At 38.3% G+C, this 21841-nt stretch overlaps 2 protein-coding genes across 5 annotated transcripts in view; one reads left to right on the top strand and one right to left on the bottom strand.

Moving 5' to 3' along the window:
- Positions 1 to 4394, bottom strand: part of abca1b (ATP-binding cassette, sub-family A (ABC1), member 1B) — a 31946-nt gene extending 27552 nt beyond the window's left edge. The window contains exons 1-3 of one of the 2 annotated variants that reach the window (XR_014534247.1): positions 4170 to 4374; positions 2230 to 2337; positions 1025 to 1118 (exon numbers count right to left, since the gene is read on the bottom strand). Coding sequence is in view for 1 of the 2 variants with exons in the window: in XM_083545671.1 (XP_083401797.1) it covers positions 1025 to 1118; positions 2230 to 2295 (160 nt within the window). In the remaining variant the exon portion in view is untranslated. Of the gene's footprint in view, positions 1 to 1024; positions 1119 to 2229; positions 2338 to 4169 lie in introns of both variants that reach the window. The other variant, XM_083545671.1, reaches the window with a different exon arrangement.
- Positions 4395 to 12242: 7848 nt separating this feature from the next.
- Positions 12243 to 21841, top strand: part of slc44a1b (solute carrier family 44 member 1b) — a 28550-nt gene continuing 18951 nt past the window's right edge. For 2 of the 3 annotated variants that reach the window (XM_083545673.1, XM_083545672.1), the window contains exons 1-3: positions 12243 to 12587; positions 14703 to 14792; positions 16523 to 16665. In XM_083545673.1, the coding sequence (XP_083401799.1) occupies positions 12528 to 12587; positions 14703 to 14792; positions 16523 to 16665 (293 nt within the window). In that variant the 5' untranslated portion in view covers positions 12243 to 12527. Of the gene's footprint in view, positions 12588 to 13653; positions 14022 to 14702; positions 14793 to 16522; positions 16666 to 21841 lie in introns of those variants that run through there. The other variant, XM_083545674.1, reaches the window with a different exon arrangement.

Genomic DNA, 21841 nt, shown 5'->3' with positions numbered 1-21841 from the left:
ACCAGGCCAGGACATTATGCAGAACTGAGAGACAGCACAATACATGCTTCCTCCTTCAATAAGTGACCTTGAACCCAGAGCCAAACAAATCACTAAAGAACACTACATCTGGAGAACCATAATAAGTCTATGTTGTAAGAGAGGAAATGTGCAATTTTTCTGTAATCAATAATAGTGGCGCAAATGCAGTCTGTTATATACAGCAGGATGTTCAGGTACATTACAGGTCCTTAAGTGTTTTAACATTACTTGCAAGTGTTTATTCCAGTGGCACTGATAACATGTCAAGAGTACCCAGCAATATCATTTACACAGACTTTGACAAGGAGGTTAGAAAACCGGGGAGGTCCAATAAACTCTTTGATGTAATACTTGTGTTATAACTGCAAGTAACACATAATAAATTAAGTAATTACTGATTTTAAACTGCTGATGAGCCGTTTTTTGGCAATGTTAAGCTTTTTCACAAACAATAAAATCAATTAGGGCAATAACATTTCTTCGCTTTCGTTCTTTCTTTTGTAAAGAACAACATAATCAAACAAAGTGTTTATGGCATAACATTTTTTTAAACAATTTAATTAGATCAATATAATCACAAAGATAAAACATTAAATACATAACTGGACCTTAAGGACCCCTGCTGCTCCTTTGAGGGAATATTGACGGAATACACCAACGCTAATACCGTATTTTTAATAACTGTCTTTAAAATCTGTGTTTCTGACATATATTTCTCTTTGGACACTGTATAAACCCTCATTACTTTTAAACACTAATAAAGGTACATCATAAATGCATCCATGGAACAAAAAATAAATAAATAAATAAATAAAAAACACTGCAAAATTCAGTCAAGAGTGCATTACCTTTAGGGAGAAAAGGAAGTGTTACCATGTGGTTGCCCATGGTTTATTTAAGGATTAATGACTTTTTGCTAATAACCAATGCGGTAATCATTATGTGTTTTTGCTGTCATATAAAGAACTGAGCCAATAAATATTCAACAGTAAAATCGACTTACACTCATGTTGTTCATATGGGGGGTAGTTCAATCTCACAGCAATCAAGATGAAGAAGATAAAGAGAGGCCACACAATCTCAATTAGCAGCTGGAACTGTGTAATATAAACGTGTTAAAAGAACAGAGAGAGAGAGAGAGAGAGAGAGAGAGAGAGAGAGAGAGAGAGAGAGAGAGAGAGAGAGAGAGAGAGAGAGAGAGAGAAGAGAACACAAAAATCATCATTTTCTTGTAAGTGTGGACATTGTCCCTCATCCCCCCTTCTTTAAAGAGAACGGATTGTCCCTTGCTAAATGGAGCTTTCAGGAAGGGAGCGGATTAGCACACCTATCCAACAAACAAAACGGCTGCGGCAGCACTTTGTAGCTGTTCATCAATGACATCATGGCTGCCTTTTATTCACAGCATTTATTATTAAAACATCATCAGTCATGCATCAATAATCCATTTCCAGATATAGAATGCATGTATGTGGAATGATCACTCAGATGTCCAGTAATGTCTGAGCACATTCAATACTGATCAATACTAACCACGTGGAGCAATGATTCGACTGCTTGCAATTTTTTGCTCTGTGGTTTGTTTTACTTAAAACATTCTGACATGTTAGCAGTGGCTTACTGTACCTTTATGTTTCTAGTAATTGGCCAGTAATCACTTAAAGATCAAAAATACATCATAAAGTGATTAAAGAAGCATTTCAAGAAGCACAGTTTTCTTGTAGTTACTCAAGAATTTACAGTATTTGGTTAATATGATGTCAAATAACATAATGAATAATAAACTAGAAATTTAAGGGATTAAAAAGTAAGGCATTTTAGATTCATTGAGGACAGAGAGATATGAACATCTGCAGCGGCTATGCCTAAATCCTTGCTACATTTCCTGTAAATAAAATCTGATGATCCTTGAGTCAGCAAGACTATGCACTTTTTGTCACCAGATGACAGATTTACAGCAGCTCTTATGCCAAGAGTCTCAAACCATGTGTAATTTAAAAGTTAACAATATTATTTTTAGACCACACTAAAACTAGTGTCATGAAAATGGTTTTATATAAAAGTTTACATTACAATAAATAAAGCACAATATTGTAACATATTATAAGCAAAATACTGTTGTCTCACTTACTGTACATTACTGTCCTGTTATTTACATACATTAACGTATCACATGCCGAACTGACACAATTTTAAGTCAAAGCTTACCGTTTGTCGTCTCCTATAAGTAAAGTTCTTCCATAGCAGCAGGCCCAACTGAGTGGAGACAGACATCTTCACTCAGGACCTTCTCACGCTGCTATCTGCAGCTCTGAACTGAAATTACAAAAGACAAGCACAGGACTAAATAAGAGGCATCCAAGTGCAACCAACAAAGCAGCTCAAAAGTCCAGGCCAAAGTGCAGCAGCCTATCTAAAATCCTCCTGTTCACGTCTTCAACGCTCTCCTCCCTGGTCTTGTTATATCCTGCCCACAACCCGGTTTTAGGAGCACCCATCCCAAAATTCCCAGAATTCCTGGTTATAAAGGACCTCATTGTAGGTGGAGAATGATTCCCACAGCTCCATGTCCCTGGCCAGCCATGGCAGGTAGCTGCACAGAAACTACCGCTGTTGATCAAAGCACCGCTATTAGAAAGTGGGCTGCTATTATTCTGTCCTAATGAAACTATTCATGTATTGAAGATGTGTGATTTTCAGTTCTAGCCATCTTTGTTTCAGAGTCCAGAGAAATCTGGACTGATGCAATCAGAACTGAGTCACTCAGAATTGGCTAGGCTGGAACACTAAATGCATTTGTAAGCTATAAAAAAAATATTAAATTGTATGTAGCCTTCTATGAAATATTCGGTGTGTGATACGACTTTAACTTGCCACAACATGTTGTCCCTTTCTGACTCATCATTATCACAATTACACCTGTATGCATAACCACATAACTACTTTTATTTTATTTACCAGGTGCTTGATTTTGTCTTCTTACTTGTAGACATATTTTCACTAAAATGGTAAACCTAAGCAAAATAAAACATTTGATGCATATCCTGTATAACTTAAAAGCGCCTTTAAATGTATTAATATATTATATCACAACACGTCACATAGACAAAGCGTAAAGGCGGATCAGAAAACAATCCGACCATAAATCTTGACAGAAGACTGAATTGACAGGTCCACTGTTTCCACTGACTGGTCAGACACAAATACATTGATAATGATCTTCAAGGAAATAAAGAATAGAGAAAATGAGAAATGTATAAAAAAAAAATATAAAAAAAAAAGATTTAAAAAAAAAGAAAAAAAACAACTGACACAACAAAGTTGACATTTCATCTCAAAATGACCTGAACATGACCTGTGTGTGTAACTTCATATATATGAAGTAGAAGAGATGAACCAAAAGGTTAAGTGGTTCTTTATATATCGAGAAAATGAAATATAATATCATAAAGTACGTAAAATGTAATTCTCAGCATTATTCCTTATTAAATAAAAGCATCAGGTTTCCAAAGGCATTTAGAAACCTATGATGTTCCCCTATCCTGTAACCAGTATGAACATATCCTAAACATATTTGTCCTTCTTTAATACATCATACTAACATGGATGAAATTAGCCTGTTATTTATACACTTGGATGACTTCTCGAAATGTTTTAAGATATCAGTTTGATAATAACATTAGATCCCATCCCTTCACACCTTTCATTTGCATTTAAGCCAGTATAGTTTAGTTGCACCAGTTTGTGGCTTTAAGAGATTCCATAGTGTATTAAGTATCAGCCTTAATGCATTGTTTCAGCCTTCTGAATAAAACCCACACTTTTCATTGGTAGTGAACGACAAATGATTGCCAGATAAACGACAAAATCTTGAATTCGTCTATTTCTTCTTCAAAAACAGGGAGTATGAATTTGCCACGAAGCTGCCTTTCTTTTTCTCCAAACAATAAAACACTACAAAGGCACGACTCGAGTTCTCGTTTTTTTAGGGGGTGACACAGTAAGTACTTCACTGAAAATCATTTAAATAACAAAGTCATCCAGCTGTTAATCAACCAGAAGGTGATTAGGTTATCAGTGTAAAGACTCGCGTTTATTGGACCACTTTATGGGAAACATGCGAGAGGGGAAAAATGAAAGCGCTTTACCTTTTTCCCAGACACACCTGATGGTCTGAACTCGTGCATTCGCTATGTTTCCGTGTAAACTCGGTTTAAACTCTCCTTCCCTCCCAGCTCGCTCTGTGTCCTTAACGTGAGCGTCTCACTGGCAAAGAGCATCTGTTTCGCTCGCTAGCGGCTTTATAGCACAGAGGTTACCTTCGGTCACGGGGAAAGAGAAGCGAGCGCGCGTGTCTACGCCAATGTGTGTGTGTGTGTGTGTGTGTGTGTCTGCACGAGTATGTTTATATCGCGGTGGGATTCAGATATCCCGCAATGGGAGGATATAACATTTTTGATTCGTGGGGACATATGACTTGTTCCCACAAGAAAATTTATTGCTTTTTATCTGTCTCTTTTTTTGAAATAAAATTTAATAAAAATATATAAATAAAAAAGGATCAAACATTTCCGGTTCGTTGTTGAGGTTAGAGTAAGGTTTGTGTGTAGAGATGAATATAATTAACAATCATGATTTTTATTTATAATTACCTCAGCGGAAGGACCTAATAAGTACAGTGTGTGTGTGTGTGTGTGTGTGTGTATGTGTTGGTGGGTGGGTGTGGCTTGTGTGTTTTGTGTGTGTTGCATCTTCAGTGTGCACACAGCCGACAAAAAAAGCCAAAATGAGCCAATACAATAGCTAGTAAACATCTGGTGATTCCTGATTTTATGTTATTCCAGTAGATCTTTCATTCCACTGGTCTAATGACATGCTTTATAGTATACCATTTTGAATGTAGTCTCATCATTAAATGGTCTCTGAAAATGTACTAATTTATTGACTAGTTTATACATTTTCATTTCTACATTCCCCAAACAGCAACATCTCTGTTTTTAAGCAGTCAACACACACTTAAGGTCTAGACCTGTTCGTTTGGGAAATCGTAAGTCTAAAATGTTGTGTTTGACTTATCTTGAAAGTGGGAAGTCAGAATTACTTTACGTAAAGGAACGTTACTCTGTTACTGTTCATGCATAGCCATGCTGATTTAATGAACATGGGTTGAAGAGACCTTCCTTCCAAATCTTTGAGAATGGTGGCCTTGGGTTTGTAAATTTTGTTCCAGTTATTTCATTCAAACAGCATAAGACAAAACTGTCAGTACAATGATAATGCTGCCTCGTTGATTTATCAACCTGGTTAAATTCTCAGCTCTGCAATGGACTTGTGTCCCATTCAGAATGTGTTCCTTTTTCACATCCAGTGTTCTTGGAATAGAACTTGATCCACCTCTTTTCCTGACAAGGATAAAGCGCTTACTCATAATGAATAAATGTATGAATAACTTTGGGATTTTCATTGTACTTCTACAATTACACTGCATTTAATTATCTCTCTTTACCTGTACTCTGGTTATAACAATAAAGAAAAAGAAACAAAGGGAACCTAATCTAACCAAACCTAACACAAAGAAATTATTATTCTATCATATGTTTATTCTTAAGGGACTACTGTCTTAATGCTCCTCAAAAAAGACATTTATCTAGGCTACCAAAACAACAACAATTAAAACCCCCACCAAAAAACACTTTAAACACAAGCACCCTAGATGATTCATGTTTCACTGCTTCACCATGATGGAAAAAAGCATTTGTGAAACCACAGCACAATCCTAATCACAGGCTATTGATAGCATTAGAGCAACCAAAGGTCACCTAAGCTGACTCAACCATGTTGCCTCTCAAAAACCTCACATTTCTAACATGCTTTTCTGGGAATATTGGCTAAATTTTTTTCAGCTGGAGAACAATATTGCATAAAATTAAGCACCACTCCATTAACACTTAACATGACTGAACTAAAGCTAAAAAAAATGTAAAAGAATGCATGTCCTGTGTGGTCATTGCACATGATTTGTAAAGTACATTCCAATGTTTTTCTTCGCATATCCCAAATTGGACATAACAGGGTCAAAATGAGGTCAGCTGGGTATTTGCAGGGACTCCCACGTCACACTTTGCTAGACTACTCTTTCTACCCTTACAACCAATCGGATTAAAGAACCTTTTCACTTTTTATTATATTTCATCTTATTTATACCTGTAAAATTAATCAAGGCAAATCAAATCAAATTTTATTTGTCACATACACATACATACAGAGTACGACATGCAGTGAAATGCTTATTATGACTGTCCAGCATGAGGAAATAGGGTGGGGAGAAAAATTAAAAAGGCACAACGTGCTTAGAAATGATATATAAAAAAAAACTTCTTATCATAGCCGTATTTATTCTAAGGTTCACAGTGGCATAAACAGTAAGGGGATTTTTACGCATATTCAGCATGCTTTATAGACTGACCACAGGTAACCCCTACCCGCCCCCATTCCCGGGGAAAGGTCGCGTGCCGTCACGACCCCGCGTGCTGGTCCCGTTGTTTCAGTACGGCGCGTTCGCGGAAGTGATGAGTCGGTGTTACTGATGACGAAATACATTGAAGTATGAGGAAATAACGGAAAAAACGAAAACACGTCCAAGAACAGATTCAAGCCTTTTGCTGTCAGTTCCAGTAAACCAGTAAAAGAATGGTGCTTTTTGTAACATTATAAAATTATCTTAAATAATTCAGAAATGTTGCATCCCTTATAATAGAAAAATCATGGTGCATAGGATCTGTTTGTTGCTCTCTCTCTCTCTCTCTCTCTCTCTCTCTCTCTTCTATGAAAAAATTCTAATGCAAATTATAATTTTCTCTCTGAAGAAGGTTCAGAAATGAAACGCACAATAACTAATCAGGCAGAACATTACTGTGCTCATTTACATATTCACTTAGTTGGATGAGGGTAGGAGTGGATCCATTTTACAATTAAAGTATCAGTAACTGCAAAAGCATTGAGAATCACTGTGAAAAAAATCACCTCCAAATTCAAATATAGGTAAATAAATAATAAATACAAATCTATATACACACGTGGGTCTCTAAACTGCTGTAATTTTATCGCATTCTGTCTTTAAAGCGCTTCCTAATATTAGTGCTACTGTAACCTTAACAATGTTAATATTCATTAATTTTATAGAATTATTGACAACAAGGTTATAACCCAGCCATTAGGGGGGCACAAGCCAGTGTACTCTTAGTGCCGGTCCCAAGCCCGGGTAATTGGGGAGGGTTGCGTTAGGAAGGGCATCCAGCGTAAAACATGTGCCAAATCAAATATGCGGATCACAAATGAGAATTTCATACCGGATCGGTCGAGGCCCGGGTTAACAACGACCGCCACAGGTATCGTTAGCCGACAGGGTACCGGTGGAAATTGGGCTACTGTTGGCCGAAGGAGGAGAAGGAGAGGAGGAAGGCGTCTACAGAGACGGCAGGAAAAGGAGCAGTGTAGGAGAGTAGAGGTTCGGGTTGGTACTTTAAATGTTGGTACTATGACGGGTAAAGGGAGAGAGATAGCTGATATGATGGAGAGGAGAAAGGTAGATGTGTTGTGTGTTCAGGAGACCAAGTGGAAAGGGAGTAAGGCCAGGAACATTGGAGGTGGGTTTAAACTGTTTTATCATGGTGTGGATGGGAAGAGAAATGGTGTAGGGGTGATTCTGAAGGAAGAGTACAGTAAGAGTGTAGTGGAGGTGAAGAGAGTTTCTGATAGGGTGATGATCGTGAAGGTGAAAGTTGAAGGGATGATGATAAACGTCATCAGTGCCTATGCTCCACAAGTTGGCTGTGAGATGGAGGAGAAAGAAAGATTCTGGAGTGAATTAGATGAAGTGGTAGATGGTGTACCTAGGAAAGAACGATTGGTGATTGGGGCAGACTTTAATGGCATGTAGGTGAAGGGAACAGAGGTGATGAGGAGGTGATGGGTAGGTATGGTTTTAAGGAGAGGAATGTGGAAGGGCAGATGGTGGTAGATTTTGCTAAAAGGATGGAAATGGCAGTGGTGAACACGTATTTTAAGAAGAAGGAGGATCATAGGGTGACGTATAAGAGTGGAGGAAGGTGCACACAGGTGGATTATGTTCTGTGTAGGAGATGCAACCTGAAGGAGATTGGAGACTGTAAGGTGTTGGCGGGGGACAGTGTAGCTAGACAGCATCGGATGGTGGTCTGTAGGATGGTTTTGGAGGCGAAGAAGAAGAGGAGGAAAGTAAGGTTTGAAAGAAGAATAAGATGGTGGAAACTGAAGGAGGAAGAGTGTAGTGTGAGGTTCAGGGAAGAGGTCAGACAGGGGCTTGGTGGTGGTGAAGAGGTGCCGGATGATTGGGCAACTACTGCAGGAATGATGAGGGAGGCAGCTAGAAAAGTACTTGGTGTGACATCTGGAAATAGAAAGCAAGACAAGGAGACGTGGTGGTGGAATGAGGAAGTGCAGGAGAGCATTAGGGGAAAGAGATTGGCAAAACAGAAGTGGGATCGACAGAGTGATGAGAAAAGTAGGCTGGAGTACAAGGAGATGTGGCAGCAGGTTAAAAGGGATGTGGCGAAAGCCAAGGAAAAGGCATATGAGGAACTGTATAAGAGGTTGGACACTAAGGAAGGAGAAAAGGATTTATACCAATTGGCCAAGCAGAGGGACCGAGCTGGGAAGGATGTACTGCAAGTTAGAGCAATAAAGGATGGAGAGGGAAATGTGTTGACTAGTGAGGAGAGTGTGTTGAGAAGATGGAGGGAGTATTTTGAGCAGCTGATGAATGAGGAAAATCAGAGAGAGAGAAGGTTGGAGGATGTGGAGTTGGTGAAGCAGGATGTAGATAGGATTAGTAAGGAGGAAGTGAGAGCAGCGATTAAGAGGATGAAGAATGGAAAGTCGGTTGGACCAGATGACATACCGGTAGAAGCGTGGAGATGTTTAGGAGAGATGGCAGTGGAGTTTTTAACCAAATTGTTTAACAGGATTCTGGAAGGGGAGAGGATGCCTGAGGAATGGAGAAGGAGTGTGCTGGTACCGATCTTTAAGCATAAGGGAGATGTGCAGACCTGCAGTAACTACAGGGGAATTAAGTTGATCAGTCACACCATGAAGTTATGGGAAAGAGTAGTGGAAGCCAGGCTGAGAGAAGAGGTGACCATCTGTGAGCAACAGTATGGTTTCATGCCGAGGAAGAGCACCACAGATGCCTTATTTGCTTTGAGGATGTTGATGGAGAAGTATAGAGAAGGACAGAAGGAGCTGCATTGTGTATTTGTGGATTTAGAGAAAGCGTACGACAGGGTGCCGAGAGAGGAGTTGTGGTATTGTATGAGGAAGTCAGGTGTGTCAGAGAAGTATGTGAGGGTGGTGCAGGACATGTATGAGGACAGTGTGACGGCAGTAAAGTGTGCAGTAGGTACGACAGACTGGTTCAGGGTGAAGGTTGGACTGCATCAAGGATCGGCCCTGAGCCCTTTCCTGTTTGCAGTGGTGATGGACAGGTTGACGGACGAGGTCAGACAGGAGTCTCCCTGGACTATGATGTTTGCAGATGATATTGTGATTTGTGGTGAGAGTAGAGAGCAGGTTGAGAAGAGCCTGGAGAGGTGGAGATATGCGCTGGAGAGAAGGGGAATGAAAGTCAGTAGGAGTAAGACAGAGTACATGTGTGTGAATGAGAGGGAGGGCAGTGGAGTGATGCGGTTGCAGGGAGAAGAGGTGAAGAAGGTGGAGGAGTTCAGGTACCTGGGGTCAACAGTGCAAAGTAATGGAGAGTGTGTTATGGAAGTAAAGAGAAGAGTGCAGGCAGGGTGGAGTGGGTGGAGAAGAGTGACAGGAGTGATTTGTGATAGAAGGGTATCTGCAACAATGAAAGGGAAAGTTTATAGGACTGTGGTGAGACCTGCGATGTTGTATGGATTAGAGACAGTGGCATTGAGTAAAAGACAGGAGGTGGAGCTGGAGGTAGCAGAGCTGAAGATGTTGAGGTTTTCGTTGGGAGTGACGAGGATGGACAAGATTAGAAATGAGTTTATTAGAGGGACAGCACATGTAGGATGTTTTGGTGACAAGGTGAGGGAGGCGAGATTGAGATGGTTTGGACATGTGCAGAGAAGGGACATGAATTATATTGGTAGAAAAATGCTGAAGATGGAGCCACCAGGTAGGAGGAAAAGAGGAAGGCCAAGGAGGAGGTTCATGGATGTGGTGAGGGAAGACATGCAGGTAGTTGGTGTAAAAGAGGCAGATATAGAGGACAGGGTGGTATGGAGACGGATGATCCGCTGTGGCGACCCCTAATGGGAGCAGCCGAAAGAAGAAGAAGAAGAAGATTGACAACAAGGTTATAAATGAAAGAGCTCTTAAACACAGGGATAAACACACATCATTCCCTTTAATTCTTAATTTCTGTAAAGCTTTTTTTAAAACAATATCCATCATGAAAAGCGCTATATGAATAAATGTGAACTTGAACTTAAACAAATGTTTAATATATAGATTAACAAATTCCTTGCAACCTGGATCTGAGCTGTGCTTTTCAAATAAAAGCATGTAATATGTGTAAGCCTGGAATGCATTGGTGGTATCATGTTCCCCTAGTATAATATTCTTTATGGCCAACTGAGCTTGGCTTGTCCTGTTGGTGTTCTGAGCCTGCAGAATCCAGTTGACAGTTGATAAGGTTTTCAGAGTGAGCCATACACTGGAAACAAGAGGAGAACAATGAAACATACTGCAATAACATTTGCACTATATGGCCAAAAGGATGTGTACATAACACCAATATGTGGGCCACTGTTACCACAAAGTTGAACAATACACTTGTCTATAATGTCTTTGTATGCTGCAGCATTAAGAATTGCATCTACTGGCAGTAAAAAACTTTATTTTCGGCTTCTCCCGTTAGGGGTCGCCACAGCGGATCATCCGCACGTTTGATTTGGCACATGTTTTACGCTGGATGCCCTTCCTAACGCAACCCTCCCCAATTTATCCGGGCTTGGGAGTGGCTGGGGATCCCCATCCCCAGATGGTTCCCTGACCGGGAATCGAACCCGGGTCGCAGCGATGGGAGCGCTGCATCTTAACCACTAGACCACCAGGGGACCTAATTGCATCTACTAGCAGTAAGGGGTCCAAACCCAGCATGTTAATACACCTGTACACACAGCAATTTCACTTGTCATCAGCGCTTGGCCTCACTATGGCCCTTGTGGCTGAATGTGTAAATTCCTTCTTTTCCTAAAAGAGTAGAGATTATTGCAATATGAAAGGGAGATGCTTTTAATGCCCATACATTTGAATTGGGGTGTACACATTGTTTTGCTTACATATGCAAATAATAAGACAAAAAAAAAAAAAAAAACTATTGCTGACTTAAAAAAACATATCGTGTTTTTGGTGACTCTTCCAAATTGGAGTAAAAGGTCATATCATCTAAAAGAAGCAATACAGAGTGGCCTAGAAAGAAGCATCCCTAAACCACAATGCTATGTAGTCTGTCATTATCAGTAACACTAGAACTTATATGGTGTACTTTACAAAATGCAAGATTTGGCAAAGTCATTCCTAATATGATGCCTGAACTTTCATCCTAAACCCGTGGTTAAAGTTGTCATGTCATGCAGAGATAAAAATGGGCTTCTCATCTAAAATCGACACCTAAATTCTGCATTTTTACTTCGAATCTTAATGAGTACACAATAAACTGTAATACTGTTCACAGATTAGCATATAAAGAATCTAGAAACATTACAAAATTCGGATTCATCAATCAAATTCTCATGATAACACAATGTGTACAAAAAACATGTTGGGACACCAGAAAAGATGATTTAAAAGAAAACATTTTACCCACTGGTATACTACATGCAAAATTTTAGGTAATATTAGGTTAGGTTTGATCAAAATACAGAGAGACAATGAAATGCAGAGATCATCCAACCAGTAGTATGGTGTATGTGCTTGTGTGTGTTTATTACATTGCGAGTATTTTTGTATATTGTAAATTGAGTGCCCATTAAACCTATATTTTACTTATTTATATGTTTGCTTCTTTGTTTAATGTTTGTGAGGTTGCTTGTCGGTGACATCAGACTCATGAAATCATACCCAAGCCAGCGCCGAGATTTAGTTTAATCCATTACACGAGACTGCCGCCTAGTGGAGAGATAAATAAAGCGAATTTCAATTTGTTGTTTACTACAGCTGTTTACTGTACAATGTAGTAACTGGGTGGGATCGATTCATCCACCTGTATCGCCCTCCCTCATTGTTTCTCTCGCCATCTCTCTTGCCAGGCAGGCAGGCAGGCACGCACGCACACACACACACACACACACACGCACACACACACACACACTAATGCCCACCCTCTCCCTGGTACAACAGCGAACAATAGAACAATGGCTCCCTTCTCCATCGCGCCTTGGCAGCTTGGTGCCATTGCCAGAGTCAGCTCGTAATGCTGCTTCACACGGGGGAAGATGGGCGAGCAGAGACGATCAGCATCAAGCTCTTATCAGCCAAGGTCCACTTGGAGAAAGGTGGGGTTATTATTTCGATGACTGAAGAACAGACAGATAAGTCACAATGATGCTTTGACAATTTATTGACGTTATTATTAAGCAACATCAGAATGAGTGGAGAAAAATAACCTACATTTAAGGCGATAACTAAAAAATAACTAGCTGATTGTTAAATACTGACGGTTTTGTTTGAACGCAAAATGTCCATTGTTAAACAAGATGTCAAGACAAAGTGCAGTCTGGAGTGTATTCATTGCCTAAGTGAGCTATGTGAGCGTTATTTACTAACCATTAACTATCCCCAATCTGCCATTGTACTAGCAAAAGCTAAAACAATGCTGACTTTTGATATGCTGCTTGTTTTAGTAGCCATTACATGAATTTTACATGTAACCAATTAATTCTATTATCTATTTGACGACACAAACGTTGTTCGCATCTTGGTAAAAAAAAAAAAAAGGTGTCTGAATGGGCGGTGCTACATCAGATTATTCTATTAGATTATTAATGCTGCTGACCGTGGTGCTGATGGATGTGACGTCAGGTAGCGTGCGGGCTGGGGTTGATCTAGTGCTGGGGTTTCTTGTAGCTCTTATCCAGTAAAGGTGGACAAAGAGTAGTATGTACAAGTAGCATCTATATGTACATATATTCTAGGGAAATTGGAACTTTGAAGGTCTATACAAACACAAAAAAAAAGTTTTTGCATGGGTAAAGTACCCAATATCAATCCAAACAAATTAGCTAACAAAAACAAACAATATTTTATAAGATCTATCTATCTATCTATCTATCTATCTATCTATCTATCTATCTATCTATCTATCTATCTATCTATCTATCTATCTATCTATCTATCTATCTATCTATCTATCTATTATTTTTTTCAATAGTCCAGGAAAGATCTCAATTGGATTTAATTATTTAATAATAATATTTAGTAGCCTATATCTGTAAGCATATACAAAAAGACCGCTAGAATGTGAAATAAAATGGCTTCATACAAACAAAGAAAAAAAAAAAAATCAGTGGAAAAAAAAATCTCAGCTCTGCACTTTGCATAGGATTTGAAATGAGCGGGCTCGTCGTGCGTCCCAGGATTCTTTGCTTCCGCATCCTCGGCCAGCTCGGGGTGTGAGTGGACGATGCCTTTCTGTTCCGGCTACACCTGCTCATTCCAGCCGGAAGTGCAGCGCTATTAATCCAGAAGTATTAATCCCTTTCTGTACCTGGAGGCAGAAGAGGCGAGATTAGTTTGCTGCGTTGGCGGGGGAACGCGTTTGCGTGCCGGATCTGATGGATGCGTCGTGTTAGTGCGCGGCACGCGGTTAATGCGGGCTCTAACACACTCGGTCGGCTGCCTGCAAGTTGGGCTTATTGTTGTTTTCTTGCGCTGAAGCGTTGAGCTCTGTGCGTCTCGAACCTGCAATGGGATGCTGCGGTAGCGCAGAGGTAAGAGAAGCGTGCCATCCTCCGCCTACACCGGCCCTCTGTCGAGCCAGAGACAGAAATCTAACAAAGATTTAGCCTGTGTTGCGTTGCGTTGTGTTGTGTTGTGTTGTGCTGTACTCTGTTGTCTTGCCTTCTGTTGTGTTATGGTATAATGGTGTTGTGTTGTGCCGCTGCGGCCGCGCGCTTCACGCCTTGTTGTTGGACACTAGGTCGCAAAACGTGTCAGTTAATCCCATTAGGATGTCCCGTTCTCCCTCACAATGTCGATGCATGATGCACTGGACACTATGAGCTTTGGTGGTCATCCTCCTCTTCTGAATATCATCAGTGTGTTGTGTATTATAGCAGCCCCCCCCCCTTCTTCACCCCCTCTCCCGTGTACTGATGCGCGAAATATCCATGTAGCTCGACTTGCCATTATCCATTAGGAACCCATGAGGATAAAACGGTGTTCTGAGATGATCCCTACGACAAGCACGAGTTCAGGGATTTGCTATCGGTTCAATTCCAAATAATTCACAAGTGCCCTCAAAACGAATATCTGCCACATTTGAGTATGCCATGAATGCAGGACTTCCCTCGGGATATTTCAACAAGCAGAACTGTTGTATGAGGCGATGTAAGGTGTTATTTGAATGCAGTCCTGTTTGACTGGGATGACACTGCATTTGTGCATTTCAGAGGGTGAAAAGAGAATGGAAACCCTTGGAGGACCGAAGCTGCACCGATCTCCCATGGTTTCTTCTATTTATGCTCTTCTGCGGTGGAATGGTGAGCTGCTTATTCAAAATTTTCAGATAATAACAGCCTAAAGACTCCTGCTGATGTTCTCTTCGGAAGGCCAATTATTATGTCATAAACACAGGGCTTAATTGTGATCGTATTGTAACTTGAACCCCAGAGAAATTAAATGTTACATATCAAATATATTAGCAGCTTGGATTTGCTTTAGTATTTCAACATACAGTATATTATGGTGACTTGGGGAATGATTATGTTAATTTGAAATGTTTATTTGATTGTGTAAGGTTGTGCAAGCTACTTAAGGGGATGTCTCTCTCTCTCTATGTAATCAGGCACACTACTGAGTGGCAAGACCAGTCACACTTTAATGCTTAACAATTAGTGAATCCTGTATGGCAGTAAGTAAAGCGAATTTACCACATCTGTTTTGAATTTGACATTGCAAGAATATCTCAAAACTTCTTTGTCAAAACAAACAACAAAAAAAGCCATGTCGCAGGTTTGCTTAACAATTAAATGTAATTCAAGTTTATTTCTATAGTGCATTTCACAATGGACATTGTCTCAAAGCAGCTTTACAGAATGTAAGCAAATATAAACAAGAAATTTGGACAGAAAAATAGTTTATATATACAGACCAGATGGGGTAATTCTAATGTCCTAATGTCTTTACTGCCTGGTAGCCATTGTGTGACCTGATCTGACCTGCTTTGTAATTTATATAAATGCAGATATTTGAATAATACAGACTGTTACAGAAGGTAAGATTTTTATGTTTTGAAAGCCAGAGTTGGTGAATTATTTGTTGTGTGAGTTGGTGAAGTTTATCATTTCTGAAACTGTATTTTCCCAAAATATAAATAATTGGAAAAGTCCATTGACATACTTTGCCAAGTTTGTTTCCAGGCTGCAGTCTAATAATCAGCATCCCTGACATAGTACAGTACAGTAATTGATTTTTAGAATTTAGCTGAAGCTAGCTGTTTTGAAACTCAAAATGGCAATAAGTACAGTTTCTCTTTTCACTGTTCACTCTTCCAGAGCGAAACCCTAAAAACACATGTACATGAATTTGCTGATTGAATTAATGTGCAATTCAGAGCTCCCCTGACTGACAGGCAGATGGAGATGACTTGTGATTGGGTGTATGATGGTATGATAGGTATGATAGGTGGACTATATCAGTTATGTTCTGTCTTGTTTTACAGAGTTAGAGCACCAAGCATTTTTATTGACAGCTGACAAAATAGGAGGCAAAGTTTATTAAATATTACAAAATAAAATGTTGTGGAAAGGTGTAACAACAGGAAACATTGCTGCCTCTTTTCCGATTCCCAGGTTGATATTGTGTTCAATTATTCTTTCTCTGGGTTCTCTGGTTTCCTTCTCCCTCCCAATACATGAAATTGGATTGGCTCTGCTAAATTGCCCCTACAGTATGTTTGAATGTATGTAAGCATGGTGCACTGTACTGGATTGGTCACCCATCCGGATTGTATAATCAATTCACTCACACCATTTGTTAAAGATAAAGTAGCTACAGAAGATGAATGTATCATTGAATACAACCAAAACAAAATCAATCAAAGCCTAGATGAAAGTGTGGCTCTGCTTTTCCCCCCATACTGTTTTGCATAATAAAGCAGACTGGAAGAGAATGACATAAGCTCTGTTATTGGAAATGTAATAAAATGTATTTTTTTTAATCTACATTAATGTAAACTATTTTGAATGTAATTATGAGTCTTTTGTTTTAGGGTGCTATCTGTGGCTACACTATCGTGACAGGTGGTGCAGCACGCCTGGTGTTTGGATATGACAGTTACGGCAACACTTGTGGCCAGGTCAATGAGGCCATCGAAGGGGTCAGGCTCAGCGGCTTGGACCACAGAGACAGAAAGTGAGTTTGTGCTTTTATGCTTCATTTTGTGTTTTTGCAGAATCTGTGAACAATTCTGTGCCTTTCGATTATCACATCAGTGCATGTGTCAGGTAGCTGGGACTTCACCTTCAGACTTCAGAGGCCTACTAAAGCCACGGAGAGGCTTTAATAATTCAGAACAGCCCTAAAGGGGGCCAGAGCCACAATCTGCACAGTGCTTAATGGACTACAGGAAAGTTTATTCCTCATTCATTTGCATTCATGTCAAATTCATTTGCCCTTTCTGTGTTTGGAATAAAGTGTGCAGCTCTCTCAGTTAGTACTTCACAACTCTGGCTCAGTAGAAGCAAGGTCATTCAGTAATGGAGCTTTCACTCATGTGTAGTGATAATGTGAGTCTACAAAAGTCATCAAATCTGTCCCATACTTTGGGAACATCAGTTTTTCAGAAATTCACAGAATTTTCAGCTTACAATAATGTCCACCTTATCTGTCTTATCCAACTGCCTATCTAATTATACATATTTTATGTTTTTGCTTCTAATATAAACCTTTATTTAAACCTTGTTTTCTTTTACAGTCTACATTTTCAAGCCTTTATATCTTGTGCAGTGGGTAATATATATATATATATATATATATATATATATATATATATATATATATATATATATATATATATCTTTTTTTTTCTTATTTTTTTAGTCATTACTTTAATGTTTATAGTTTTTGACCCTATATCTGTTTTAAATTTTTTTTATTTTGTAGTTGTATTAACATTGTGTTCATTTTACCTGGTGAATGTATTTGCTAGCACCTGACATAAGGCTTAATTTTAAATCTTGAAACTCATGCACGTGATAAACCCTATTAAAAATCTTAGGTAATTACAAAAAGGCCAAGATAAATGCATTTATTATTTATTATACTTAATGCTTAAGCATTCTTTGCATACTGTCTTGCTTACCGCTGATTTATACAAACTAAAACAAGGCAGAATCAACCGTGACATTCAGGTTTACGAGTGTCATATTTTTTATACCATGAAAGGATTAAAAATTTTTTTTTTGCTTTAATCAATCCACTGCTGAAGGATCTTTTAGTGTGCTGTGCATTTTTCCAATTCAATTGGCAAATGAAATCTCAGATGCTACTTTTGTATAATGACTGCATTACCTGATAAAATTGCCACAGATTTACTGGTTTGAATTTCTGAAGATAATTCCTATATACCTTATTTGGTAGTTCCAAATTGGTAGATGCTTTACTCAGTAGACAGACTTTTAAGATCATCTGATTGACTTGATTTGAATACAAAGCATCATCTCTCATTTCTTCCAAAATGTTGGCACACTGTGTAGCATTTTAGTGTAAGAACCGTATACACCTTACACAAAGAGAACAGGAAATATTTTTTTGGAGAGGAAATCTTTGGTAATACGTGGGTTTTCATTTTCTGAGTTACTTCATGTGGGAGGTAAAACAGGATTTGTAGCTTCTTGCCTTTTATTTGTTCAGTTTGCTATATATTAAGTTCTTAATGCTTCTATGTATTTGATATATTATGTTACTTGTTCAAATTATGATGTATGCAGTGAGGGAAACGCGTTTTGTAAGGGAATGGACTGAGGGGAAGGTTTTTTATATTAAATATACTTCTAGGGCATATGTTTACTTCAGATTTACACACAATGTATTTAGTATGAAGAAAGAAGTGTGTTTTCATAAGCATACACAAATATATGCTTAAAAAACTATTAGTGAAATTATTTTGACACAGCAGAAGATGTCAGTGCTTATTTGGTGTATGGGTAATTACATTTTGCAAAATTGTGAGTTTTTCTTAGGCTTGTTCTAAGGTAATTTAATCTTTAGGTGATTTGCCAAGGGGCTTATTACTTTTGGCAACTTACCTCCAATTCCCCAATATAAGGGTCCTGAGATTAGCTCGGGCATGCGAGGGCTTGTTGTGTTATTTTTGGCTCCATGCTTGGGGTCATTATTTTGTTGAATTCACAGATACAGTTTCTTGGCAGATAAGATTAAGTTCTCCTCTAATATGTCCTGCTACATCACTCCATTCATGCTTCCTTTGATAACAAATAATGTCCCAGTACTTTTTGCAGAGAAGTGCAAACCTTCTTTCTCCAAACATTATGAGCTAAGTTATTACAAAAGGTTTTGGTTATGTCTATTTTTGTAAACAGAGGAAGTTTGTGTGGGCCATAGGAACAGAGATGATTGCAGTGCAGTTCATTGCTTTCTGTTTCTTGTATAAATGTTGCTTCTGTTTTCAGGTCTTTCTGCAACTCTGTTCTAATGACTACTTCATACCTTCTTCTTCATTAGTCTGAGAGTGTGTTGAAAATCTTGTGTGGCACAGGGTAACTTAGCTGTGGGTTCATTAAAATACCATTTGTATATTATGGAACCAGTGATATAAGGGGGATATTTAATGTTTCTCTTTACAGTAGCTTTGTAGTTTGAGTATTTACGACAACATTGATGTATTTTTATATAGACTTTACAAAAATATTTTTATTGCAGTGTTTGAAGACTGCTGGGTGTTTTCCCTTATGATGATACATTTAATTTGCGGAACACAGTGACTTTGGTATCAGGGAGTATATATGTGTGTGTGTGTGTGTGTGTGTGTGTGTATATATATATATATATATATATATATATATATATATATATATATATATATATATATATATATATATATATATATATATATATATGTATGTATGTATGTATGTATGTATGTATGTAAGTATGTATGTATGTATGTATGTATGTATGTATGTATGTAGAGCAGAGTTTTCTCAACAGTAGGGATGTATATAACCTTTAATTGAATTAATATTTTGTCCATAATCATATCACCATTGTTTTGATTCAGACAAAAAAAAATCATGCTTAAACACAAAATACCTGGAAACAACTGTGAATGGACTGATAGATTAACTTACCTTGATAGTACTCCATTGGGCCATCATGTTTGTTGTTTGTGCTTCTTGTGCTTTACTGGTGCACATAGCAGATATGAGTCAGTATGCTTATCCTATGGGGTGGGTTGTATAAAAACTACTATCTTGATTATTGAAGGCATTTCTCCAATTCCCAATATGCATCAAGATCAACCTATAAGATAAGAGGTTTTACAATGTAACAGTACATGACGGAGAAGTTTAGATAGGGAAGATGAGATGATATGAAATAGGGAAGTGGTAGCTCAGTGATTGAGATGTTGTACTTCTGATGAAAAGGTCATGAGTTCAAAGCAAAGTGTTGCAAATATGCCCCTGCAGGGCTCTTGAACACAGCCTTTTACTCTCAGTTGCTCACTTGTATAATTTTAGTCGCTCTATATAAGAGTATCTTCTGTATGTCGATAATATTATATTAATGTTATATTATTATTTTGCCCAGTCCCACTATATCATATAAAATCTTGTCCACTTTCATTTGAAATAACAGAGCTTTGATTGTAAAAAGTATTGTTCTCATATACAGGTAATTGCTAGCTACTTGTAGTATGCCTTCAATGAACTTTAACATATCGATTTTTTTGGAAGGACTCTGGAAGGAAACAGATACAAGGTACAAAGGTGTTATCTCTGTATATGGTGCCCCTGAAGGATGTGCGAAATATAAGCCTTGTTTACAGACTAATAGGTAGGAAAATAAAAGTCCTTTCATCAGTAATAATTGTTATAATACAGGTTTCTGGCAGTATGGATAATTAGGTTAGATTAAGGCCACAGGTGGGCTCACCCAATGCAGAGCAGAGGGACAAGTAAATGACAGCTCACAGTTGAGTAATCTCAAATAACTGAAAGATTTTCACAGAGACAACTGGAATTCATTAAGAGACCTCCAATTAGTCATTCATTCAATTCTTTATCTCTTTATCTTTGTATAGATATCTCTTTCTTTTTGCTCATGGTGCCTGGGATAATAATTGAACATAAAGGTGAAAATAACATCAAGATGGTTAGTTGGTCTTTGCTTTATTCTTAATGCTCATTCTTCTGTTTGTCTGTAAAAGGTCAGTGACCTTATAGGAAACCCAGCTGCCCCCTCCCTATAGTTTGTTATTCTCTTATTTGCATTTATCACAAAATGATGCATCAAACCTTATAATAGTTATTAATTTTCCCGAAAATATTAGATTCAATGTTGTACTGCGTTTCACACTGCAAATCCTCACCTCATCAATGGCTATATATATATATATATATATATATATATATATATATATATATATAGCCTTTACGTCTTACTACAGAAACAACAAGCATGTTTAAATTTCCCTTTTGTTCATGTTTCAGACAACCGGAGAACAGTATTACCGTAATTGTGCTTCTGACCAGTCAGATTTTACAGCAGTGTTTAATTTCGGCAGAAGATTAAGTTCCTGTAACTGCAACCCTGACAGTACAGTTGGCTAGGCAAATTCCAGTTTATGCTGTAAAAGGTCATCATTTCTACAGAAACAGATAATTCTCAGAGACTTCTATAGCGGATGATTTTCATAGTAATTTTCATAATGTGTTATTTAACAAAGACAAATGTATATCGTTGACATGTTGAAGATTCTGTAGCATTTATGAAATAAGTCTCCAGTGGGAACACATAACAGTCGGTACATTCCAAGACAGAAGTCTTTGTGCTTTTCAATGTTTTGGTCACTTGACATTTAAAAGAGAAATAAAAAAGAGAAGAAGGCTGGCAGGGAACAGAAAATCACATGTGCAAGTTCTACCACATTTAAAGAAACTCTAAATAGTAAAGTTGCGATGTCATTCTTTAAGGTAAAAAATAAATAGAACAGAGAAATAATATTTTCAAATTCTATTCCTTTAACAGCATTCTGGAGTGTGTTTTATTCCATACTTATTTTCTTTGGCCTTTGAAACCATCCACTCTCACCACTACACCTTCCCAAGTAACAACCTTTTGCTTCTTTTTCTTTATGTCACAAAGGGTTTTCTAACACATGACCTTTCGTCATTTGATGTACTTGCCTGGCTGTATCTCTAACATTTCTGGGTGGAATAAGTCTACCAGGCTTTTAGCTGAGAGGTTTGGGAGAATGTGATGTTGGCTGTGTGCGGCATCACGTCTCAGCCATGTACATATCAGAACTGTTAGTTTCAACAGCATTGACAGCCCTGTTTTTGCCTCC

This window comes from Silurus aristotelis (genome assembly GCF_946808225.1).
Source record: "Silurus aristotelis genome assembly, chromosome: 7".
NCBI classification, from domain to species: domain Eukaryota; kingdom Metazoa; phylum Chordata; class Actinopteri; order Siluriformes; family Siluridae; genus Silurus; species Silurus aristotelis.
Note: the sequence above shows the minus strand (reverse complement) of the source record. Positions and strands in the feature narration are given on the sequence as shown.